The 25,965-nt window shown below is 51.0% G+C and overlaps 1 protein-coding gene across 2 annotated transcripts in view; it reads left to right on the plus strand.

The window, feature by feature from the left end:
* The first annotated feature begins 3,053 nt into the window (after positions 1–3,053).
* The window catches only part of GRIP2 (glutamate receptor interacting protein 2), a 95,201-nt gene continuing 72,289 nt past the window's right edge, over positions 3,054–25,965 (plus strand). For both annotated transcript variants that reach the window (XM_042911639.1, XM_042911621.1), the window contains exon 1: positions 3,054–3,112. In XM_042911639.1, the coding sequence (XP_042767573.1) occupies positions 3,058–3,112 (55 nt within the window). In that variant the 5' untranslated portion in view covers positions 3,054–3,057. The remainder of the gene's footprint in view (positions 3,113–25,965) is intronic.

Here is a 25,965-nt window from a genome sequence, read left to right on the forward strand (position 1 = left end):
CGGTTCCCGTGAGCCCCGTGTAAGAGATTCAACTGCCCCCAGGTTTCCATGCTGCAAGGAGGCCCAGGCCACATGGAGAGGCCACTGGTAGGTACTTGGGGTGACAGTCCCAGCTGAGCCCAGCCTTTGAACCATTCCAGCTTGGGCACCAGTGAGTGAAGAAGCCTCCAGATGATTACAGTCCCAGCCTTCAAGTCTTACCTGCTGAGGCTCTGATATCATAGAGCTGAGACAGCCCCTCTGCCCTGCCCAAATTTCCTGCCCCATAGAATTCATGACCATAATACACTGGTTTTTTATGCCACTTAAGTTTAGAGTGGCCTGATTTGCAACAATGGTTAACCAGCACACTCTCCTCTCAATCAAGCCATCCATCCTCCTAAAATCCCTTCTCTTTCTCTTGTGCCACGGCCACTTCTCTCCTGTGCCCTGCTCTCCTTCCTGCCTTCCTCTGCCGGGGCCTCCTGACCTTGGCGCTGGTATCTTTGCCTCTCCCTTCAGCCATCCCAGCCCCGTCATCCTCTGAGCAGTGGGCAGTCTGGCTGTGGAGCCATCAATCTGGGTGCAGACAGCAGTGATTCACAATTCTGCTGCCGGGGAGACTCGCTTCCTTGTCAGAAGCTCACAGCTATTAAGACAAGTTCTGGAGTCAGCACTCCGCAGACTGGGGCCTGAGTGCGGATCTGCCCCTCCCTTGCTCTAAACCTCTGGGCCTGCGCCCTACTTACTGAAATGATGAATAATTCAGAATTAATACGGGGCTGGGATATGATGCATCTGAGGGTCTTAGGAGCATGAACAGGTGATAAATATATCAGATGGTCTGTGTGGGCAGTGCTGTCTGGTGGTGCTTGGAGCTGGGCAGATCTCGGTTTAAATGCAGTTTGGACAACTCTTGGCTGTGTGACCTTGGGTAAGACAGTTAACCTCTCTGAATGCCAGTGCCCTCCTTTGTAAAAATGGGGCTAATTATACCAACCTTGCTGAAGTATTGGGGATGTAAGATCGCATAAAAAGCATACCCTTTCTGTACAAAAGGGGTACTTGTGAAAGCCAAAGTTTAGGTGGCTTTATTGATAGGGTCAAGATGGCTGGGGTTCCACCACTGAACTATCTTTTGGAATATAAGTACCTGACTCCAGCCTTACTGGACCCTGTTAGGACAATATGATGATCCTTAGTTTGCAGATGGAGAATCTGAGGCTCGAAAAAATGAGGTAATTTGCCCAAAGACCTACAGTTAAAGACTGACAGACCCAGGATCCAAGCAGAAGATGCCTGTTTTCTTCCCAACACTCATGAAGGGGAGAAGGGTTCTGCACTGACCACCACATTCATATTTCACTCTGACGATGACTAACAAGAACCTCTCCTTCTCTGAGCCAGGTGCTGGAGAGAGGGCGTCCAGGCAAATGGGCTGACTTCCTTCATCAGGGAGGAGACAGCTTTTACTGAGGTATAGATGTTTCTTAATATTGTAAACATTTATTTAAAAAATTTAGATTAGGGGCACCTGGGTGGCTCAGGGGGTTGAGCATCAGGCTTTGGCTCAGGTCATGATCTCACAGTTCATGAGTTCGAGCCCCATGTCAGGCTCTGTGCTGACAGCTCAGAGTCTGGAGCCTGCTTCTGATTCTGTGTCTCCCTCTCCCTCTGCCCCTCCCCTGCTCACACTCTGTCTCTCTCTCTCAAAAAATAATCTAAAATTAAACTTTTTTAATTTTAGATTATTTTTTGAACAAGTAATGCATTTCCAGGGTTCAACATTTCAAGAGGCACAAAAGGGGATTCAAGAGGCACAAAAGAGGGAGGGGATTCTCCCTCTCCCTCCTGCCCCTGGCCACATGATGCCCATTCTCCAAGGGACCAGTGTTTCCATTGGAGATAATTTTCCACATACTTGAGCAAATACGAATGCAGAGGCTTCCCTTCTACTTACTGAACATATTATAAACACTGTTCTTCATTTCACCCTTTTCCAAAGAATGTCCTCCTCCTTTTTTAGGGCAGTGCAGTACTCCTTTGACTGGATTGTACACCCCCCTCCCCTTTACCCCCCTACCCTACTCCCATAGAGAAAGCAAACTGACTTCTGAGGATGGGACCCTCCTGTGCTCCTTCCCCTGGCTATTCTTCCCAGAATCTCTGAGACCTGGTGAGCTCGACGGCTACCAGGCAGATGGAGGACAACTGTGGTTAAGGTGCAGTTGACAAGGCCTACACCAAGACCACCTTCTCCCTACTGGCCTCCAGCGTGCTGTGTGTTCGCAGACAGGCCCCGCCCTCTCTGGGCCTCGCATGTCTCCTCTGCAAGATGCCACCCACAGGCCTCCCTTCCAGGTCAGGCGTGAGGACTTCTGCGGAGGGTCCTAGGCCTCTTACAGGCCCAAGGCCAGGGTGCACTCACTCACGCAGATTCACTGGTTCATACATTTATTCCTTCACTTATTTACATATTCCTTCACCCATTTATTCACTGATTAATTTTCTCATTCATCAATTCACTAACTCATTCATTCATTCGCTCACTCATTTTCTCACTTCTCTATACACCCGTTTATTCACTCATCCACTCACTTCTTCACCCATTTGTTTACGCGTTCATTGTTTCACGCATTCACTCATTGACTAATTCGTGGTGATTATCGTTATCAGGATGTGGCCCGGAGAGCCCCGAGGTGGGGAGGTGGGAAACGGGGACGGCGGGGGCCGTGGCAAGTGGGCGGCGGGGGCGAGAGCGAGCGGGCCCCGCGGGGTCCTCCTCCAGCCTATCTCGCCGCGCCCGCTCCCGCCCGCCGCCCGCCGCCCCGCCCCGCCCCCAGCGCCGGGGAAAGCGCGCGCTCTCGGGGAGCGTCGCTGCTCAGCCGCGGGCTCGCGAGCCGAGCTGAGCGCCTGGCGGCCGCCGGGACACCCCCGATCCTCGGCGGCCGCCCATGCCCGCCGCGCCCCGGGCCCGCGGCCCTCCCCAGCGCTGCGCTGCGCCGCCCGGCCCGGCGGGGGCGGGGCCGGGGCCGGGGTCGGGCTGGCGAGGCGCCGGGCCGCAGGGCGGTCGCCGGGATGCGGGGCTGGCGGAGGAACCTCGCGCTCTGCCTGCAGCGGCTGCCGGACGAAGGTAGGACGCGGCCGCTGCCCAGGCCGGTGAGCACCGGCGCGGGGCGCGGAGGGCGGACCCAGCGCAGAGCTGGCCGGGGGCGCTCGCGGAGAGTGTCCGCGGGAGGCGAAGGGCGGGCGGCCGCGTCCGAGGCGCGGAGCTTGCAGGGTCACCGCAGGACACGCGGTGCGGAGCGGAGCCCTGCCGGGCAGACCTGCGGGGGCGCTCGGCAGGGCGCGTGGAGGTGGGACCCGGGGCAGGGCGGCCGCGTAAGGCTGGAGCGCAGGCTCTGAACCCTCGAGGGCGCAGCCCCCGACCCGCTCGCGAGTCCGGTTCCCGGAGCGAGCCTTGGCCGGCGCGCGACCACGTGCCTCCCGGCTCCCAGGGAGTTTGTCGGGGGTCAGAAGGTGCCGGTGCTCACCGCGGGGGACTTCGGTTCCAAACGCTGCAGTCGCCGGGACCCAACTTTCCTTCGCACGCCCGGCAGCACCCCCGCGCCGACCCCACAGTCTGCAGTTGGTCAAAGTTGCGGGGAGGCTGGAGATGGGAAGGGGTGCGGGGTAGCGGAGAGATTCGGCCGCACTGCCCCCGACCCGGGCTTGGCCCTGCCGCAGCGCTGCGGCGCAGCCCCCTCGGCCGGGGCGCCTCCAGGGCTGCTCCACCCCTGTACCTGTTGTCTGTACCGTCCTGGCGGTGGGAAGAGGAAGAAGGACCCGCGCCCAGGCTCTGCCTCTGCTGAGGAAAGTTCGGATTCAGTGCTAATCAAGAATTGATAGAACTCTGAGTCAGGGGCAGAGTGAGGTGGGAATGGCAGTCGCCCACCCTCTGCTCACTTAGCGGGGGCCTAATGGCGGACTTACTGGTACCGCGTACTATGCGCCCTGGAGCCTAACATCTGCTTCTGTGTTTAACCTTCACAGCCACCCCCTCTGGAGGGCGCTGTTATTCCTTCCACTTTACAGGTGAGGACACTGAGCCTCCGAGAGAGGAAACCTGCCCAAGGTCACACAGCCTGTAGGTGATAAAGCTGGGATGTGAACTTAAGTCTCTATGGCCGGCAAGATTTTGGTGGGCCAGGCCTCCCTTACGTCCCTCTGCAAGTTGGGCCTGGTTCAGTTCATAGGAAAGGATCCATTTCCAGCCCTGGCCAGAAACCCTGTGTGGGGCGTGGGGGAGGGGAAGAGGAGGGTGACAGCTCATCCCTGCTCCTCCTGCCCTGTCCCCAGGGTTAAGTCAGATCTGTAACCTCTACCCCACTGTGGCCCTAGGTTCTGAGGGCCTGGGAGCAGAGTCTGTGGAGTCTCGTTTAGACCCTCATCAGGCCTTAGCCGGTGTGGGCAAGACCCAGGCAGGCCCATAGCTCCGTCCAGTGGATTGGGCAGACCTTCCACTCTTAATCCAACCTGAGTTGGCATAGCCGGTGCCCAGGTTTCCTTCCCTGGGAGGAGGAAGATTGGATAAGGCTACCAACAAGGAGGACATCTTGGAGGAGTGCCCCTATTCAATGGAGCTGCCCCCAAGGAACAGAGGAGATTAAGGAGGAAATCTTGGAGCACCTGGGTGGTTCAGTCCGTTGAGTGTCTGACTCTCAATTTCGGCTCAGGTCATGATCTCATGGTTAGTGAGTTGGAGTGTGCAGCCAGCTTGGTATTCTCTCTTTCTCTCTGTCTCTGTCTCTCTCTCTTGCCTCTCTCCTGCTCATGCGCTCTCTCTGAAAATAAATAAACATTAAAAAAAAAAGAAAGAAGGAAATCTTGCAGAGCCAGTGTCCATGACCACCCTTCAGTGTGAGCTTGGCCCTTCAGGAAACAGGGCAGCTAAACCCCAGGCGTGTTCTGTGATCTTGGACAAGTCATTCCCCCTGTTCTGAGGCTCACTTTCTGTATCTGTAAGGGGAGGGCCTAACGCTCATCCTACGGGATTCCTAAGGGGATAAAATGAGGTCTTAGTCCTGGCGTAGCACATAGCCCAGGGCAGGCGAGGAAGCGGGGGCTTTGATGTCCTGAAGAAAGGATGTTGCTCCCTTGCTCCTGATCTGCACTCCCCACGCTGTGTGTGTATATGTGTGTGGGGTGGGGGTGGGGGGTATGGGTAAGGCACGTGAGTGGTGTGTGTGTGAGGTGTGCATGAGGTATATGGGTGTCATGTTTGAGATGCATGTGGGTGTCAATGAGGCTCGCGTGTGACATGTATGAGGCACGTGGGTCTTGTGGTCCCTACAGTCATTTTGCCTGCCACTGGCCACATCCATTGAGAGGAAGCCACTTCTTTCCTCAATGCCAGGAGGTACCCACCATTTGAGTTTTCCTTGGAAAATCTTACTTGAGATTGATCCTTGAGCTCAGCACTAAATCAGAGTGTGGCTGATGCATCTACCGGTGCTGGCAGGAAATTACTGTTTTAAAAAGACAAAATCCCTGGCTTTCTCTGGGTCACGGGAACATTGGTTCCTGTGGGCTGGGTCTCAAATGAGAGACTTTGATACATGGGTCCAGCTTGATAAGAGGCTCATGGCGAAAGGTCAGTCAAGCCCAAGAGTGACAGAGAGAGATATGCAGAGACAGGGCTGTCATCCTCAGAGAAGAGCCAGCGGGAGGGACATTTTGAATAAATCCGGCTTACCTGCTTATTCTGTGGTATAATTTAAGGCCCTGGAGGAAGAAATGTGGACTTGGAGACCAGACTCGTGTCCCAGACTTAGGCCCTCTCCACTTGCCAACTTTGTGACCTTAGGCATACTATTTACTCCTTCTGGGTTTCAGTTGTGGTTGTTGTTTCCAATCCATAAAGTGGGAAGGGTGATCTTGCAGGGTGGTCTTGAGGAATCAATGTTAATGTATCCTAGTATAAAACCTGCATACAGTAGGTGCTCAAGAAATGCTAATCCTGTTCTTCATCTTTTTTGATCTTTACATCTACTTTAACTTCATATTTGGGGAAATAATCTGGTGCATGAGTCAGTGGAGAACTCAGGACTCTGTGTAGATTTCTGGATTATGAGCCTTGAGGCTCTCCACGCCTAGGGTTTGGGGGATCCGATCAGGTTGTGTCTGCCACGTGTGGCTACTTGAATCCACCATCTGGCCTTACCTAAGGAGGTTGGCCAAAAGCGTGGTTATGCGCCCCCCATGCTTGCACAGCACATGCGTCCAGACCACTCTGCAGTTTTTGGAACCTAAAGTAGTAGTCATGTCTGTTGAGGAAAGACCCGGGCAGCCACTGGGATTGGGGAACTCTGATTCCAGCTTCATGAAGCTTCTGAGTTTGTGTGTGTGTGTGTGTGTGTGTGTGTGTGTGTTTGTGCATGTGCACGTGTGTGACTTGTGTTCTAATGAAATTCCACCTTGATGCTTGTGGTCCTGTAGACAGTGACACATTTTCTTCTATTCACTGCAGTAAATGCTTCCAGAGCCCCCACCCCCCCCCCCTCCTCCCCTCCACCACCCCCAGGCTCTGTGTGGGATCAAAAACATGAAAGCCAGTCCTCAGCTTCAAGTTGCCCCCAGTCCGTCAGATAACAAAAGTTCAAGGTGCCCAGTGCTTGGGGAACATGAAGTTGAAAGCAGCAATTCTGAGTGGGCAGGCTGCTCAGAGGAGGGGGCTCTGCAACCCGGTGGAGGTCAGCCTTCCACTGGCAGATCCTTCCCGTGGTGTGGCCTGATTAATTTTCCTCCTTATGCCAGTCCTTTCTGCTTTCTAATGGACTCTTGGAATGTGAGCCAGGAGGGTTAATAGAAGTCATCTCGTCTTATTAGAGAGATGGGGAAATACAGAAGCAGTGAGGAGGAAATGACTTTTTATTCATTCGACAAGTATTTATTGGGCCCTGTTCTGGGGGCTGCGGCTATGGCCATGAACAAGAGAAAGACCCTGCTGTAAGGGACTTCACATTCTAGGGGGGGGAGACAGAGGACAAGGAAACATAACTAGAGAGTCATTAGTGAGATGAAGAGAACACAAGAGCAGAGTAGGCGATGCCATGGGGAGTCCCAGGGGAGGGGATGTCTTCAGATAGGGCAGCCAAGGGTGGTCAGGGAAAGGCTCTCTGAAAGGTGGCTTTTGAGCTAAGACTAAAGATCAGGAGGGCTCAGGCATGCCAAGAACAGAAGGCAGACCTAGTAGCCACGGGAACAACCGGTACCAAGAAGAGGCCTGATCTGCAGGGCATAGTGTGGAGAGGACCAATTTGACCTGTTGGAGGAAGAGAAAGGAGCGAGAGAGAGGGGAGTGATAAGAGATGAGACTTGGAGTAGCCAGATCACGAAAGGCCAGATCACTGTAGAGGAAGGAGTGTGGGTTTTTATTCTGTGTTGGGAGCCATTGGAAGCCTTGACCAAGGACTTGGGCTGGCTCCGAGGATGAGCAAGGTTTTGAGTGATAGAGATGGCAGTGGGGAGAGGCATGCCAGGCAGAGGAATGGCATGAGTAAAGGAGCGGAGGTGGGAAAGCTGTAGGGGCTGAGGCTGCCAGACAGGCAGGAACCAGAGGCATTGAATGCCGCTCTGGGGAGCTGTCTAGGGTTCTGACAGGCGCATCCGGTATCTCTGCAATTGTGGACTTTGTGTGTGTGTGTGTGTGTGTGTGTGTGTGTGTGTGTGTGTGTGTATGTGTATGTGTATGTGACCGTGGTACCCAGCTAGCTGATGTGTCCCTGTGCCGGTTACCTAGGAGACAACAGGAAGACGATAGGGTGGGATCTGATTGGCTACTGACTCCCGCTGCTCATCTCTCTGTCAGAACTGCAGGCAGAGGTTACAAATGGTCCATGCGGGCGTGCCAAGTGCCGGAAGGGGAGCTGTGAATGTTTGTTGCCCCGAGTTCTGTGTGTGTGTGTGTGTGTGTGTGGTTGCCAGTGAATGTGTGTGCAGCTCTTGAACAAAGCGACAGCATCTGGGGCTAATGCACTTCCTGCTGGGAAACATCTGTTCATTGCCTTAAATCAGGTAGTGGGGGCCCAGATAAATTTAAGAAGAATCAGCTAGACTTGGGAGAGGATCTTTTGTTTGGTTTTAATAACTGCAGTGTCAACCCTGGAGCTGATTTTCAACATTTCCCTGTATCGCTAAAAATGCAAATAGAGCTTTGAGTGGCGGAAGTTATGTCCCGTGACATGGACTGTGATGTCAGTTTGCAGAATCGCCTCCCCCACCCCAGCTGAAAAGGTTGGTATTAGATTGTAGGTCTGGTTTTTTTTTCCTCCTCTCTCCTTCTTTAGAACAATAATATCTTTTTCTTCTACTTTGTAGGTAAAAGGACAAGGAATCCACACTTTAATTTTGCTTAGGAAGGGGATTGGGAAACAAACAAATGAAACCCACCAAAGTGTTTCCTTTGCACCTGACTTCCTCAAACAGCAGCCCATATAGGCTTGGGAAAACAAAATAAAACAGAAAAACAGCAACAGGAACAATAATAACAACAACGAGCTCCGAGGCTGCAGAAGACTTAGCATTCTTAGTCTCTCTTCCCCCACTCCTGCCTCCCACCTTACAGGGTTTGGCAGATGATACAGGTAGTGAAGAGGAAATGAGGATTTCCCTCCTCCCCGCTCCCTTGGTTTCTCCATACTGTGCTCAAGTTTTAACGTTCCATGTATGAGGAGCCTCCTCTGCCTGTTTGTCCTTGAGACAAAATGCCATCCTGTTTCCTATTGGAAACAAATCATACCAGGCCTTTCATTCATGTCTATTTCTCATGTCTCCCTCACCATGGGTCAGAAGTGTTTTATCTGAAACATACATCTGGGGATGTTTTCTATCTGTTTACACATTATTCATATGCTCTGTTACTTACAGGAGGGGCCTCACCCTTAAATGCCTAAAGGGGCAAGACAAGTAACCCAAAAGATGAGTGAAGAAGGCCCCAGGGCCTTTGCACTTGCTAATCTGTCTCCTGGATTGATCTTTTGGCATATACACAATTCACTCACTTCATTTAGATCTATGCAATTGTCTCCTCCTCAGAGAGGCCTTCCCTGACCATCCCATCTAAAATAGCTGCTTTTTATCCCCATAACTTCCTTTTTCTTTCTGGCATTTTGTGCTGCCTCACCTTATATTATATCCTTGTTATGTCTTCTCTCCCACTAGTATGCAAGTGCCATGAGGGCTGTGGCTGTGTCTATCTTGTTCTTCATTTTATCCCCAGGAACCAGTACCTTGCCTGGCAATTGCTCAGTAAATATTTGCAGATGAAGGGAGTGAATTGGGTCTGGGGGACAGAGAGTGTAGAGTTTATAGGAGCTTGGGCTCAGCAAGCCAGACCTGATTTTTCTAGGGAAGCTAAAAACTCAGAGTTGTACATGCCACCTACCAATTTAAAAATGTTAAACACCAATTCAGACAGACTCTGAGGGTCAAGCAGGACCTCCCTTTGGAGTTAGAGGCCTCTCATATTCAAGGCTCTTTGCCATTTGGCTGTGGTAACCTTTCTTCCCTCCTTAGTCATGCACAGACCTTGTTCTGCCCCATGTCTGAACCTTTGCTTAGGCTGCCTCTATGCCTGGAGTGCCTCTCCTCTGCCAGCTTCTTCACCCAGCAAAGTACTGCTTCCTCTGGCTCCAACCTCAGGCCAGACCAAGGAGCAGCTTCCTGCTATCCCCCTCCTCCTGACATGGCAGAATTCGTCTCTCCCACCATGTTTCTGTCCTAGCCCCTTTCCTGTGGGAGCATAACTATGCTTACTCATCAGTCTCCTCTGCTAGACACAGAGGTCCCGGGGCAGGAGCCCTGTCCAGTCCATCTGTGGGTGTGCAGCACCCAGCTCAGGGGCCGGCATACAGTAGGAGCCCACTAAGTGAGTGGGAAAATGAAATAGAGAAAGGAAGGGGGAGGCACCAGCCTTTCTGTGCACCTCATGTGAACTAGGCCCTGGGCTGACTGTGTTTGCATCCTTCACTCTCAATGGCCTGGTGACGAGGATGTTGAACTCGGGGCCCCCTGTTGAGCTGAATAGCTTTTCCCTGCCTGGTGTGCAGTCCTTGCCTTGTTCCATTCTCTAAAGCAGCCTCTGGGACTTTGCCTGAGTTTTGCTTTTCTTCTCTGTAAAGTGGGAGCATTAACAGCCTCTGGGAGAGCTGTCATGGGGATCCAGAGATGACAGATGGGGGAGGGCTCTGCCAGCTATGGAAAGGGGCGCACTCATGTGGCGGTGACTGGCACAGTGAAGGCAATGGCCAGTTACTTCCTGGGCATGACTGTGCCTCACCTGTGTGTTCGAGGAGTCTAAGGAAATACTTATTCTTCTTTTCATACGTCTTTTCATTCTGCAATTTCTTTTTGGTAAGTGTTTATTTATTGAGAGAGAACAAGTAGGAGAGGGGCAGAGAGAGGGAGAGAGAATCCAGAGCAGGTTCCACACTGTCAGCACAGAGCCTAACGTGAGGCTTGATCTCACAAACCATGATATTCCGACCTGAGCTGAAATCAGGAGTCAGCCCCTTAACAGACTGAGCCACCCAGGTGCCCCTCATTCTGTGATTTCATCGTTAAGCCCCTACTCCATGCCAGCTACCTCTCTTTTACCATTTTACTTCCTATTCCCAGAAAGCTGACCGCCTTTAGGTCTTGTTGTGGCCATCTCAACATTTGGGAACCTGAGGCACAGAGAAGTTAAGTCACTTGCCCAAGGATGCACTGCTAGGAAGTGACAAAGCAGGATTTTTACCCCAGGAATGTCTTTGTCCCAAGCCAGGGCTCTTTCTCTGCCCCCAGACTGCTTTCTTTGGAATTTTGTTTCCAGGAGTCACAAGCAATGAGGCACTTAGAGAAGGGGCATGGAATTCCGCCTGGGGTGGGGGCATTGGTGGTGACCTCTGACCTGGGCTTTAAAGCGCAAGTGTGAGTGGCCAGGTAGGAAAGCCGCAGGGAAGGGTACGTAAGGCCAAGAGATTGGTGTGTGCAAAAGTACAGAGTTGAGAAAAACCTGGTGTGACCATAGTTGTGCAGGGTGGCTGCATGTGCTGTGTGTGGGGGGAGGGTGGCACGATTCTGGCTGGAGACAGATGGTGAGGGTAGAGATGGCTACACCCTGGTCACAAATGGGTCTTGCTTGACCCTGACAGTGGCGCGCACGCGCACACACACACACACACACACACACACACACACACACAATTGGTTGTCATTAAATTTTGAGTGTGTGTGTGTGGGGGGGGGAATTTGACATTAAAAAAAAGAAAGATATCTGCAGCTTTCTTCAGAGGATCTGGTAACCTCGGTCTTACATTTCTGCTGTGCCTTGTGGACTGGGAGTGTGCCTGCCGTACTCCCCATCTGGCCGCTGATGCATTCACTTACTTGCTCAGCCTTAGAGGTGTTTGTGTTTGAGACCTTGAACTCACCCAGGAAAGGAGTTTGAACTTCATCATCTTCAGGCAGCTGAAGCTGCTGAAGGCAGCTTTATTTTTTAAAGTTTATTTATTCTGAGAGAGAGAGAGAGAGAGAGAGAGCGAGAGCAGGGGAGGGGCAGAGAGAGGAGGACAGATCTAAAGTGGGCTCTTTGCTGACAGCAGAGAGCCCAACACAAGGCTTGAACTCATGAACATGAGATAGTGACTTGAGCCGAAGTTGGACGCTTAACTGACCGAGTCACCCAGGTACCCCCAGCTGAAGGGTTTTAAAGCAGGACGGTGGCATGTTCAGGAAGCACCTGCTGACTGCTGGGGTATGGGAGGCAAGGTGAGGCAGAGAGACCCCCAAAATGACCACATTAGGAGCACTTGCTTGGCACTTATTCACACTGTTTTGCTTCTCCTGATAACCGTGCATGGTCAGGTGATCAGCCTTATCAGATGAGGAAATAGAAGCTACAAAAGCAGATGCCATGAAAGAAAGGATTGAAAAATTGGGCTACGTAAAAATGTAGAAGTGATGTAGGATGAAAGGCACGACTGACCAGGTTCCAAGACAAGCCACAGCCCAGGAGGGAAGGTATTTACAACATACATCACAGCTGAAGACTAAGAGCCAATATATATCAGGATCTCCTGCAAATCAATAGGAAAAGATACACAGTCTAGGAGGAACGTCATGAATTCAAGCAGGAAGTTACTAGAAGATACACAAATAGCCAGAGAGTGAATGAAAAGAAGGCCAACCTCAGCATTTTAGGGGATTATTGTATTAGCATGAGGAAAATGCTCACAGAAATAACAGCACAATATCAATTTGAAGGGGAAGTTAAAAAATTCATAGCATCTAGTGTTGGTGAGATCCCGGGGGAAGCAGAAGCTGACATATGCAGGAAGGGGAAGCATATAGGAGGGCAGTCTGACAGGTTATCTGTCAATATGGAAAATGCTTACACCCTTTGACCCAGCCATTCCTTTTCTAAGTATTGCAAGTATTTTCTAGTCTAGGGAAGAATCTAGCACAGATGCATAAGGCAACATGGACACAGACGTTCACTGGGGTGGTTCAGATGTCAAACCTCCAACCACCTCAGTGGTCTCTCTCTAACCTCTGCTCCCATTTGCCAAGCCCCGCCTCCACCTTCGGCTGAAGGTACCTACCGTTACCTGTTGGTAGCTCTACGCATACACATTCTTTCCCTTCTTTTTACACAAATAACGGCATACTGTCTGCAACTCTCTCTTTTATCATGAAATACGTTGTACATAACGAGGAGTGTTAAAACATTTGTGTTTTTCAAAGAGCAGCAATAGACCCCAGGTTGAGAAACAGATTGCTCCCAGCACCCAGTGCCACACGGCTCTCCAGAATGTCTGTTCGGATTTATACTCCCCTTTGGGATTCATGTAATTTTACAGAAGAGAAAAGGATTTGAGGTGGGTTTGCTGGTTCAAGGTCCCAGGGCTGGACGGTGGCTTTGGTTTGGCCTGTGGCCTGTCTGCTTCACAGGGATGAGGTTGTAAGCCCAGAGCAGGGGGACGTAGGCAACAGAATGGGCCAGATGTGGCAGTGGACAGATGTGGAGGGCCGGGCCTGGATGACACTCAGGGATTCCTCCTGGCCTGGGGGGTTATGCTGGTGCCTTTCACTGAGCTGAGGGGGGAGGGGCATGCAGGGGTGGATTTTAGGGGGCTGAGTGTGAGAGATCTGCCAAGAGGCCCCTGTCCTGGAGGCCCCCAGATGGATGGCCCTGGGAGCTGGCAGCCCAGCTGGGGAACCCCATAGAGGGGTGCCCTTTGAGCAACCATTTTTCAACTGTATGAACAAATGCTTCCCTTCTGTAGTCCAGTGAGGGTAATTTATCCTAGGGAGAAAAATGGATTCTCCCAGGAAGCTTCGCTGCCAGAGACCCAGGAGCCTCAAATTTACTGCTTGCCTTCTGTGCTGATGGAACTGGGCCTCAAGATTTATGTCTGGGGGTTTATGGGCGGCTGGCTCTGGTTGGCAGGAGTCCTGGGGGACAGGCAGGGGGACAGCTGTATTTTATGGTGAGGCTGGGACCCAGGAGGGTATAAATCACTGTGGCCTCCCAGGAGAGGCCACCTGCCTCACATGGGTGGGTGGGAAGGAGCTCAAGCTTGTCTGAGGACAGCAGAGAGGACCCTCCTTCAGAGGCCACTTTGTCCAGCTTCCCAGGTTCTAGGTGGGGAGACTGTGTCCAGAGAGACAGAAAGCCCGGGTCCCACGAGAGGCCAGGGTTTCCCCAGACCCGCGGGGTCAGACTCTGGTGTGAGTGGTTTGCTTTCTGCTGTTCTGCTTCTTTCAAAGATAAACCAGCCCAAACCACAGACCTCCCTCTGACTGAGTGTTGGCCACTTGCTGGCAGTCTGTGCTGACCAAGACCTCAGTGGTCCCTGCCGTCTAGGAGCTCAGAGACTCCGCTGGTGGTCTCCAGAGTTGGGTGTGGGTGCCACACCCAGGACAGCCTCTTGAGGAAGAGGCTGGGAAAAAATATCAAGAGCTTTAGCTTATGTTTGTTTTCTATCACATTTTCGTTTTCTCTGCTTTTGTCTGTGTTTATAATGTGAGTGATATACAGATATGGTAACACGTGGGTAAGTCATAAATAATACATGTGTGTTATTGCAGAGGAATGCACAGACATTTTTACACAAAGGGGTGCAAGGCCAGAAGGATTTGGGGACCACGCCCTGCCCACGTGCTAGACTATAGTTGTTGGAAGGACCCTGGGATCCTGGGCTGGGGTCTCCCTTGCTTGCAGGGCCGAGGGCAATATGTACTGAGCACCTACTAAGTGCTGGGCACAGGTGCACCCTTTTCTGTCAAGGCCTGGACTCCACAACAACAGTGGGAGACAAGGGTGGCGAACATCATTTTACAGACCAGGAGACTGAGGCCCAGAGAAGAGAACGGATTTGCCCCATTTCGTGCCTGAGCTGGGATTCTTTTCTCAGTCCTCCTATTGACCATTTTCACGGTTCTTCCTTTTTCTGTCTCCCATTAAAAAAAATAAGACGTATAGAATGTTCATTGGGTATTTAAACCATTTTAAATAATTAAACACAGCAATATCAGTTAAAAAAAACACATTGCAATGTCCCCCTTTCTCCATACTACAGCACTAACATGTCATGTACATACTTTTCTGGCCTCTTGCTGTCATTAAAAAAAAGTATCCTTAGGGCACCCGCGTGGCTCAGTCGGTTGAACATCCAACTTCGGTCAGGTCATGATTCATGGTCAATGAGTTCCAGCTCTGCGTCGGTCGGGCTCTGTGCTGACAGCTCGGAGCCTGGAGCCTGCTTCAGATTCTCTGTCACCCCCTCTCTCTGCCCTCCCCTGCCTACACACACACACACACACACACACACACACTCTCACTCTCTCTCTCTCTCAAAAATAAACATTAAAAAAAGAGTATCCTTTTATACTAAGTTACTTTCTCTCTGATGAAGTATGCAATTATTGTTAAATATAGACCATTTTGGAAAGATAAAAAACCAGGAAGAAAACTAAAATCACCCTCCATCAACCCACCATCCAGAGACAACTTTCCTGCATTTCCTTCCAGTCTTTTTTCCCACTGTCTACTGTCATTGAGATCATATGACATATACCATTTTATGTTTTTTTTTCTTTGCTTAGTTTTGTAGGATCAGCTGCAGAATGCCACATGGGGTGTCTGTACCAGGCAGATTTTATTTACCTGCTCCCCCATGGTTGGATAATAAGGTTGTTTCCAGCATTTTGCTGTTACAAGTAAGGTTGCTGTAAGAGTCTGCTTTCCTGGGGTTGTCATCAGCCTTGATGTGATTCTGCACGGGCTTTCTCCCCCTGCAGATGTTATTTCTTACACTTGTCATTTTTAATGGCCATGTAATCTCCTGGAGTGTTGTTATTCCTTATGTTCTAGGCCATTTCGCCTTCTCCATATCCCACCAGGCTTCCCCACTCCCTCTGGGAAGCCAGCCCCTTCCCCAAATCCTCCTCCCACCCCCGCTCCCCCTGCCCAGCACCTTCAATGCAGGGACCCAACCTCCAGTGGGGAGGGGAGGGCTGTCATCTTGCCCACATCCCAGACATTTGCTGCCTCCCTCCTGCCTGTGTCCCCGTCCTGACACTCAGACCCTGTGTTGGCTGATGCCTTCCTTTCTCCTTTCATTCTGTGGTTGTTTAACTATGACCTACCATGTGCTAGCCACTGTTCTAAGTGCTGAGATACAGTAGTAAATGAGACAGAGTCTTTGTCTTTATGGAACAGGGGAGATAAGTCGTAAACAGGTGGAGACAAGACAAGAAAAGGGGATAAGAAGACAGGAAAAGGGGATGAGATGAAAGAGGGTGATAGGTGGTCAGGGAGGACCTCCTGGAGGAGGTGACATTTGTTCTGGGACCAGCCAAGGGAATGCCTGGGAGAGGAGGACTCCAGGTGGAAGGAACAGCAGGGGCAGAGGCCCTGGGCACATTCTGAATGTTTGAGGAACGGAGGCCAGTGTGGCTGCAGTGTCATGGGGGGAGCACGAGTGGGGGGAGGCCGGCAGGCCCGGCTGGTGGAAGGAAGGTGTTCGGGTCTCCTCTGAGAGTCATGGGAAACCTCCGCAGTGCCTGGCACACAGTAGGTGCCTGGTTGGGTTAGCTGCTCTTATTGTTGTTCCCTCTTCATGAAGGAAGTCAAGTCGTAAGACTTGCTTGTCCCAGAGTGCACCGGGCTGCTGCCTGGCCTCCTTCAAGTCTGACCTGTCCCCTTGCTGCAGCTCACACCTGTTCCTTCTGCACATCATAGTCCCACGCCTCACTTGGCCCCAGAAGTGGGGGTCTGGTGGGCCTGTGTTTGCTCTGAACTATCCATCTGTGTGAAATGGGCAGATTCTGCCTCCTGGGGCTATTGGAAGGTTTTGCTGGCACCTTGTGGGGGCTTATTAAGGTCAGCTCCAAAGATACTAAATTAAACATCTTAAAAAATAATATTTTATCTAGAAATCTCTATAAAGTTTGTATGAAGTGGGTGGGTGAGCCCTCTGCAGCGGCTCTGGCCCTTCAAGCTCCCTGGACAGAGGTGGCCGGTGGCCCCTATGGGAAAATCAAGAGCAATTGCATCGGATTCTGCACTTAATTTAATGAAAAGGCACTGCAGGGAGGCAGAGGCAGTGAGGCAGTTAGGGAAGGCTTGCGGGCTTGGACAGGAGCGATTCCAGGGAGATTTATGATGCTTCATAAAAGATTCAGATCTAGGCTGAGCTTGGGTGGTGCTGGGCTCAGTGCTCTGGGCTCTGTCTTCGCAGCCTGGGTGGCAGATGGTCTGAGGTTCCTGGTGGCGATGATTGCCGTGTGACCCTGGGCAAGTCATGGCCCCTCTCTGGGCTATGCAGCACCATTTGCCATTCTGGGTTCCCTCCTCCCCCAAGATCCTGGACCCTACCCTCCTGCCCATATCCCACCAGACCTGCATTTTACAAGCCTTTCCACACTTGGGAAATCCTCTTTCTCATAGCCTGCGCCCTCCCCTGCCCAGTTGTTTTTCCATTTTACGGAAGAGAAAACTGAGGCTCTGAGAGGTTCTCTGGTGTTCCCAGAGTCACACAGTGACTGGGGCAGGGGTGAAGTCTGTCTGGCCCTTTTAGCAGTGGACTCAGGAGCTTCCATGGTGGGCTGGAAGGCTACTCAGGATGGAGTAGCCACACAGCCCCATGTGGAGCCTGACCTGTTGTGTTTTACTTTCCCATTTAGCAGAGAGGCGTCAGGAAAGTTAAGGGACCAGTGTGGACCCCAGGGCAACTGGCACCAGAGCTGGGAATGTAGTTACCTCCTGGTCTGGCCTTTCTCCCCGCACACTGTTGAAGTCTTTGGGGCTCCTCCGGGTTTAGCTCAACCTCTCCATTCACTTGCTGTGTGACCCTAGGCAAGCGACCTAATATGTCTGAGCCTCCATATCTTCATCTACAAAATGAGCATGGTAATATGCCCATCTCCCAGGCTTGCTAGGTGGAGGGAACCTGCTACTGGTAAGTGGCCTATAACAGTCCCCAGCATCCCATTTTCTCGAGAAGATTATAGTTCTAGAGCTGCTCAAGCCCTGGAGAAAATCATACCAAAAAAAGGAGCCCTTTCTTTTATAGTCCCAGGGCTTTGCTGGTCGGGCCCCTCCCGAGGCAGCAGAGGAGGGAAGAAACTTATTGTAGGCTGGTGGTTGCAGATGGCAGGCAGCTAATTTATTTACCTCTTTCTAATAAATATGCACGACACATAAATAAAATATTTCGCTCGTAGTGCCCCACCCGGATCCAGGCAGGCAGAGACAGTCGGCCGTGTGGCTCTGAAGCAGGCTCTGTGGGTGTGTGTGTGGAGTCTGGCAAGGGGGTTAATGAGCTGATTATTCCTTCTTTAACCTAATTTTCTGTCCCATATCCAGCAGCACCCAGAGTTCCTCATTTTGGAGGTGCTGGCCTTCTCCTCCAGACCTCCCAGCCAACACCTTTTGCTTCCCTGGAGCAGGGCAGGACTGGACTGGACTGTCCCAGGAGATAGCCAGCTCTCCATCAAGGATGCCACCAGACTGGTTCCTGTTCTGTGTGGGAGTTGGACCAGGGGACGCTCAGGACCTCTCTGGAGATGCCTTGACCACTTTGGAGGGCCTACTTTTTTCCAGTTCATGCACTGGTGCCTTGGCACGGGTCCCAGCCTCCACATCATCCCTGCTACAGTCCGTCCTCCCCTGCGCCCCTGACCCAGCTCATCTGGGGTCCAGGAAACCCAGTAATAAGACAGAGTAACAATGCATGGAACTGCCACCCCCAGAACTGAAAGAAGAGAAGAGAGAGTGGCTGGGTGACTGTGACTCCATGAGTAGGGCAGGAGAGCAGGGGCAGCCCATGGAGTCAGAAGGACCAGGTTCCATCCCTGCTCTGCCATTTTTTCAGAGACCTTAGACAAGTTGTCTCACTTCTCTGAGTCTTTTGTCTTCATCTGTGAAATGGGCACAGCGTTGGTATTTACCTGACAAGGTTATTGTGAGGCTTGTTCTTTCATTCGCTTGACAAAATGTTTACTGAGCAGCTGCTATGTGCCAGGCACTGCCTTCAGCCCTTGGGGATACCGTGAGGAATAAGACAGACTAGTACCTTGTCCTAATGGACGTTCCAGTGTGCGCACCAGCCAAGCACCATGTTGGCAAGTAGATGTGCACCCTAACAGCAGGTTGTAGAATGAAAACCAATGAAGTAGAGTCAGGGCACAGAGATGGTGGAGAAGCTCTCTCAGTCGCAGTACTCAGGGAGGGCCTCTCTGGGGAGGTGACGTTTGAGCATATACTTGAACGAGGAGAAGGAGCCACCTCTGCAAAGAACTGCACAGGCAGAGGGAATGGCACATGTAATGGCCCTGAGGTGCACACAAGTCTGGCATGTTCGGGGAAGGCCGGGGCTGCAGGCACAATGAGATGAAGCAGGTGGGTGACACGTCTGGCACAGGTCTTGGCACAGGGCAAATTCTTGGCTCTGTCTTCCTCCTTCCCGCCACCCTCCTGCTTTCTTGCTCTCCCTGGACTGCTCGAATACTCCATGTAATCCAGATGGGAGGGTTAGGTTCCTAAAACATCCAGTATGGAAGGGTTTCATGACTTGTCCAAAGACCCATTCCAAATAAGCCTAAGTCCCATGAGTAGCCTGTGGTCTCTGTGCCCAACTGGTAGCCATATTTAGCATATACAGTCAACAAAGAGCTCATATCTTGAATATATAAAGAGCTCTTATAAATCAACAAGAAAAAAACCCCAGACAACCCAGTAGCAAATTGGACAAGAGACTTGAGTAAGTGCTTCATGAAGAAGATCCAAATGACCTGTAAACATATGAAAAGGTGTTCAATATCATCTCACAGAGGGAAATGGAAATTAAAACCACAGGGAGATACCCAGCAGAAGGGTTGACATTAAAAAGGCTGACAATACTGAGTGTTTGCGTGGAGGAGGAACAGCAGGACTTTCGTGCACTGAGAGTGGGAGTGTAAATGTCACTTTACTAAAGATTCCCTGGAGGGATGGGGACCAGCTTATATCACACCCCAAAGAGTAACATGGAGTCACATTCACCCGGCCATCCTCTCTCTCTTCCAGCCTGTCTCCCTGGAAGCCCCAGTGCTGGGTCCCTTCTCCCACTCCTTCTCCTTCCCCTTTACAGCCTTTCCTGTGTTGCCCTGCTCATCAGCTTTGCTTCCAGGCTCGGACACCAATGTCCAAAACAGAAGCCAGGCTCTCTCAAGCCTGCTGCAGGAGGTGTTACCAGGTTACAAAGTACGGAAACCCAACCCCCACTAGCCTAAGCCAGGAAGAAACCTTAAATGCTCACATCAGCTTCAGGATGGGCTAAATCCAGGGGCTCAAAGGATGATGTCACAGCTTGATCTTTCCATTCCTTTCCTGTCTTTTCTCTGTTCTGCTGGCTTTGCTCCAGGCTCATATCATTCTACATTCTGGTGGGGAAAGAATGTACAGATGGCTCCAGCAAAAGTCCTGGGGCTGTGTCCCATTGGACAGTATTGGGTCACATGTGTGTTCCTTAGTCAGTCACTGTAGCCTAGAGAGTGGACTGCTCTGATTGGCTAAACCTGGCTCTGCCCACCTTGGAAGCAAGGTCAGCCCCGTGAAGTACATGGACAGTGGAGGAGGGGGTCTCCCCAGAACAAAATCAGAGTGTTGTTACCAGAAGAAGGAGGTCTGGATGTTGAATGGGTAGAAACAACCAATGTCCACTATGGGGGCCTCAGTTCACTTGTATGAGGAGAGTGGGCTCAGAATTTATCAGTCAGGTGTCTCCAGAAAAACAGACCCAATAGGAGATCTATCTGTCTATCTATCCATCTATCCATTTATCTATCTATTGAAAGATTTTTTAAGAATTTAAATCATTAAGATTTTTTAATGATTGTGGAGCTGGCTTGTATAAATCTGTGGTGCAGCTCGGGTAGGCTGGAAACTCAAGAAGGGTTTCTGTTCTGCAATCTTGAGGCAGAATTCTGTTTTTTTCTTGGGAGAACCTCTGTCTTTGCTCTTAAGGCCTTCAACTGATTGGGTGAGGCCCACCCACAGTATGGAGAGTAATCTGCTTCAGTCAGAGTCAACTGATTGTGAGTGGTATTCGTATCTACAAAATACCTTCGTAGCAACTTCTAGCCTGGCGTTTGACCAAACAACTGGGCACGATAGCCTAGCCAAGTTGTCACAGAGCAACAAAGTTGTTTATTTAAGTTAGTATTATATGGTAATGTAAAAGTGTGTTTGTCCCCTTCCCACCTAAGGCTAGGAGAACCATTCAGGGAAGGACAGGAGAGGCTACATGGCCTCAGCACAGGGATAGGGGAGGGGAACCTTCTGGGGTCACCAGGACCTTGGGTGTGGTTTTCAGTCCCTATCATATAGTGTTGGCTCAGCCATCTGCTCTAGGTGCTGGACTGCAGGGGTGGCCAGACCAAGCCTCTGTCCTGCAGCATCCCCAGGCTAGTGGGGAGGCAGTCCTCCCCCTGGGTCCTCTGGGCTGGTAGGGAGACAGTCCTCACTAGAAGATCCCCAGGCTGGTGGGGAGGCAGTTCCTGCATCCAGCATGAGGTTTCGTGGTGGGGTCAGAAGCTCTCCAAGTGCCCTGACATGAGGTGATTTGGCCATCAGCCACTGTGCTGAAAGGAGGGGCATGCCAGTCACTGATGAGAGAATCACCATAATTAACGACAGAGGAAACTGTTACATACACATGGACGAGCCCTCTGCTTCCCAGGCTGGCACAGACCACAACCCAGAGGAATGGGTGGAAGATCTTGGGGTTCCGGACGCCTCTGCCATTCCACAGCCGTGAGTCCCTGGGAGCTGCTCCCTTCTTGGCACTGGTCTCCCAGTCAGTGGGATCCTGGAGAAGTCATATTTGATGAGGGCCGATGGCATGCCTGGTGGTGTTCAGCCCAGAGCGAAGAGTTTTGCTGACTTTGAACAGAGGACTGTTCCGGAAACTGAGACTCCAGGAGGGAAAGTACTGCTTTGCCCCAGGTTGGACAGTGGGGTTGGTGAGGGTAGGAGGCTGGGTTCCAGCCCAGGTCAGCCATGCCAGAGCTGTGGTATTCTTACTTTCATGTGGGGCAGGGAGAGGAATCCCAACAGAACCTGTACTGCTGGGATCTTGTTTTCTGTACCACCCATAGAAATAACCACAGTCCTTTCCACCTGTAAAGTAGTCTCCAGTCTGACAGAGTTCCCGCATGCCCATTGGTATGTGATAACTCATCACAGACCAGCTCTGGGAAGTTTTCAAGAATATTGTCTCAGGAACATTAAAAAAAAATCGTAACTTTATCTAGGATAACTTACACACAGTAAAATACATGCATTTTCCGTGTATGGTTTGATACGTTTTGACAGAGGTATGTACCTGTGTAACCACCACCACAATTAAACACAATTGTACACATAGATAATTACACAGGTATAATTAGAGCATTCCCATCACCCCCCAGAGTTTTCTTGTGCCCTTCTCAAATAGTTCCTGTCACCCTCTGTTCCTGCCAGACCCAGGCAGGATCTGCTTTTTGTCACTGTAACTTAGATTTGTCCTTTTTTTGAAGTTTTGTATAAATGGAATCATATAGTATACAGTTTTTGTCTCTGATGTGTTCAGCGCATTCATCGTATTTTAAGATCCATCCAGGCTGTTGTATGTGTCTGTACCTTGTTCTTTTTCTTGCTGAGTGTATCCAGGGAGTGGGTATACCCCCGTGTCTTTATCCAGTCTCTTGTGTGTGGGCGTTTGGGTGGATTCTAGTTTGGGGCTGCTGTGACCCATGTACAAGTGATTGTGTGAACGTGTTTTCATTTCTCTGGGCTCATTCACTAAGTGTGGGATACTGGGTTGTTGAGTATATGTTCAACATTTTACAAGAAATAGGCCCATTTTATGGATAAGGAAATCGAGGGTCAGAGAAAGCAGCTGACCTGGGTCACTTAGTACACAAAACCAGTCCAGCTCAAAGCTCTTTTACCTTGCTAGAGACACAGCTAAGAAAGAAGAAAGAAGAAAACCCGGCATTAATTCATAAACTTTTACTGATACCTACATATACACCATTTCACTTAATCCTGACAACAATTCTGTGAAATAAATCATAATATTGTCTCCATTTCCCAGGTGAAAGACTGAGGCTCAGGGAGGTAACATGATTTGTCCGAGGATACCAGCGTGGAGTGGTGTAGCTGAATCTCCAACCCAGTCCTCTGTGCTCCTGGTCCTGTCGGCACTAGTTAAAGATGCAGAAAACAAAAGACATGCTCTCCAGCCCAAGGCCATGGTGGATATTGCTAATGGATGGCCGTGCTCTTTCCTGCTGACTCAGCCTCAGAGACTTTTTTTTTTTTTAACACCTGACCTCATACAACCACTCATGATGGATTGGAGACAGCAAGCAAGAGAACAGTCCAAACCAGCTCAGGGTCCAGCCCTGCCTTCTAGAAGGGCTGCTCACCAGCCTGAAGCCTGAGCCACGAGGGACCCCAAGCTCAGACTGTCTTCACCCCACAGGCCCCAGGGTGAGGATGGGGCCATTGCTCTGTGGCAAGTAGTCAGAGCTGAGAGCAACTGCCTCATCCTTAGCCAGCCCAGCAGCATGGGGGCCTTTGAGGGACCGAGGGACAGAGGGACAGAGGGACCCATTAGGTGCATCCCGCTTGGAGCCCCAGCCTCACATGCACCCTTGCAAGCTGGGTTTTTATCACCAGTTCTCAGAGGCGGCAGCTGAGACCTGAGGTGGAGAAACTGACAAGAGATAGTCAGAATTTGAACCCAGCCTGCCCCAGTGCCCACACCCCCTCTGCCACATTGGCTGTTCTCCTTTTGCTGGGATTTCTCTGGCTCCAGCCTAAGGGCTGGGACTGGTTTTACTTGGGCCTGGGGTGTTGTTAACTGGTCAGTATCTGTCCAGACGTCCTGTCTGCTGAGATGTATTCCGAATGACTTTTTGTCTTATTTTGATAAAGCTTTCCTGAGTAATGGAATGGACAAGCCCTGAGGTGAATGTCAAGAAGGGAAGGGCCTTCTGGGCCAGAACAACAGCCCAGAGGTGAGAATGTCCAGACTTTGACTGGAGAGGAGACAGGGCCTACCAGTCTGGATATTGACATTTTTGACTCTGCTGAGTGGTTGGGAGTTCATGGGTCTCTCTCCTTGTCCAGATCTCTCTGTCTTTGTCTCTGTCTTTTTTTTTTTAAGTTTATTTATTTATTTTGAGAGAGAGAGAGGCAGGGAGGGACAGAGAGAGAGAGGGAGAAAGAGAGCATCCCCAGCAGGCTTTGCACTGCCAGCACAGAACCCCATGCAGGGCTTGAACTCACAAACTGGGAAACCATGACCTGAGCCAAAATCAAGAGTCAGACGCTCAACCAACTGAGCCACCCAGGCATCCCTGTCTCTGTGTCTGTCTGTCGCTGTCAGCCTGTCTGTCTCTGGATCTCTCTGTCTCTCTTTAGTCGTCTTTTTTTTTTTTTTTTTTTTTTTTGGTTACAAACATGTTTCAATTTTTCACGGATCTCCTAAGAAAAACACAGACCATTTGCCTCTGATCTAATCCGTCATGAACATCACTGGTAGAAATAACACAAAATAAAACTGACATCGGCTAAAATTGTGCACAGTAAGAATAGTTATTGACCTAAAAATTGACAGAAGAATCAATCCCCATGCCAACACTAAGATCTGCAAAAATCTGACCTAAGAGAATCTGGGTTGAGAGGAGTCACGGCCAGAATGGGAAATCCCTGGTGACAGTGGCCCACAGGCTGTAATATGTGCTATTCACAAAGGAAGTGATGAGTGAAATCTTCATCACAAATCTTAGTTAGGAAAAGACTTGATCTCAATGAAATCAACCTCAATAAAGCAGAAAATGGCAATAGAACAATGTGGCAGTGGCTTAACTACACTTTGTAGGGAATTAATCAAAGGTTTAAACGGGGTCTTCGGGGCTTATGCCAGAAAGCACTTCCTAATGTTCACCAAAGTCAGTAAAGTTAGTGTGTTTGTATTTGAGATGTCCTTGCTGTCTAACGGGGAGCCAAAGTGGACCACACCATCTGGAGAGAATATTGTGGTGCCTTGAGGTGCTCAGTAAATGCTGAACAACTAGTGGGGTGCTTTTGATAGTCCTGTGTTGCTCGACTCTTTGACTGTACCCTGGCCGGACATCATCTCTAAAATATATCACTTCCTCCGACCTTCAGCAGCTCCCCACTGCTGCTAGGACCAAGTTCAGCATCCTCCCCGGTGGCCCGGTGCTGCTGGCCCTCCAGCCCCATCCCTCACAGCTCTCTTCCCATGCCCTCTGGGCTCCAGCCACACTGGCCTCCTTTGCTTCCTTGGGGAAAACAAGCTGAATGAGAGGTAGTGTTGCTCAGCGGATTCAAATTCAGTCTCTGCTACTTATGAGCTGTGTGACCTTGTGCAGGTTTCTTATTCTCTCTGAGGCCTGGTTTCTTCCATCTGTAAAATGGGAATAATAGTACCTATATCAGAGTGTCATCATGAGGATGAACTGAGTTAGTGCAGGAAAGCCTGCCCTGTGGGAGTGCTCAGGGATGTTCACTCTTATTCCCACCTCAGGACCCTTGCCCACGCTGCTCTGTCTGCCTAGGGGGAAGAAGGGGCCTTCACTGGTTCACTCCCACTAATCCGGCAGACCTCACCCCAAGCATCTTTCCTCCAGGAAAGCCTCTCAGAATTCCGTTATGCCCTCTCTCAGTGCAGAGCTGTGCTGATCTGAGCTTGTCCGCTGCAGTGCCTGAGCCTCAGGGCCATGGGCCGGGACCTGCCGTCTTCTGTCCCCAGCTCTGCCCTGGGGCTTGGCACTTAGCAGGTGATCTACAAATCAGGGGCCGTGGGGGAGGGTAGCCCACTCCCACCACGATGGCTGGTGGGTTGGAGACTTGTCGACACCAGCCTGTCCTGGCTGAAAAGGAGACATGACATCCACACGTCTACCTGTGTTCTGTGGCTCCTCACACACAGGGTGAGCCTGAAGGTTCCCCGGTCTGGTCCCCTAGCCTGGGCTCTGGGGAGACAGAACAGTCTTGGCAGATGCCTGAGCAGATGCCAGCTGCCTCCCTGATGGCAGCCCCTTAATTGCTTCCTCCCATCCTTTTTGTTTTCCTTAAGGGGCTGTCAGCCTGGGGTCCGGGGTGGGCACACAACACTGCCAGTTCCCCTGCAATGGCATCTCAGTGACTGATGAACTCCGACCCACCCTCCCTCCCAGTTTCCCCTGCATCCGGGATAGCATCTGTAAAAAATTTTTTTAATGTTTTTATTTTATTTTTGAGGGTGGGGGAGTGGGGGAGGGGCAGAGAGAGAGGGAGACACCGAATCTGAAGCAGGCTCCAGGCTCTGAGCTGTCTGCACAGAGCCCGACGCGGGGCTCGAACTCACCATCCGTGACATCATGACCTGAGCCGAAGTCTGACTCTTAACTGAGTCACCCAGG

This window comes from Panthera leo, chromosome A2 (genome assembly GCF_018350215.1).
Source record: "Panthera leo isolate Ple1 chromosome A2, P.leo_Ple1_pat1.1, whole genome shotgun sequence".
NCBI lineage: Eukaryota > Metazoa > Chordata > Mammalia > Carnivora > Felidae > Panthera > Panthera leo.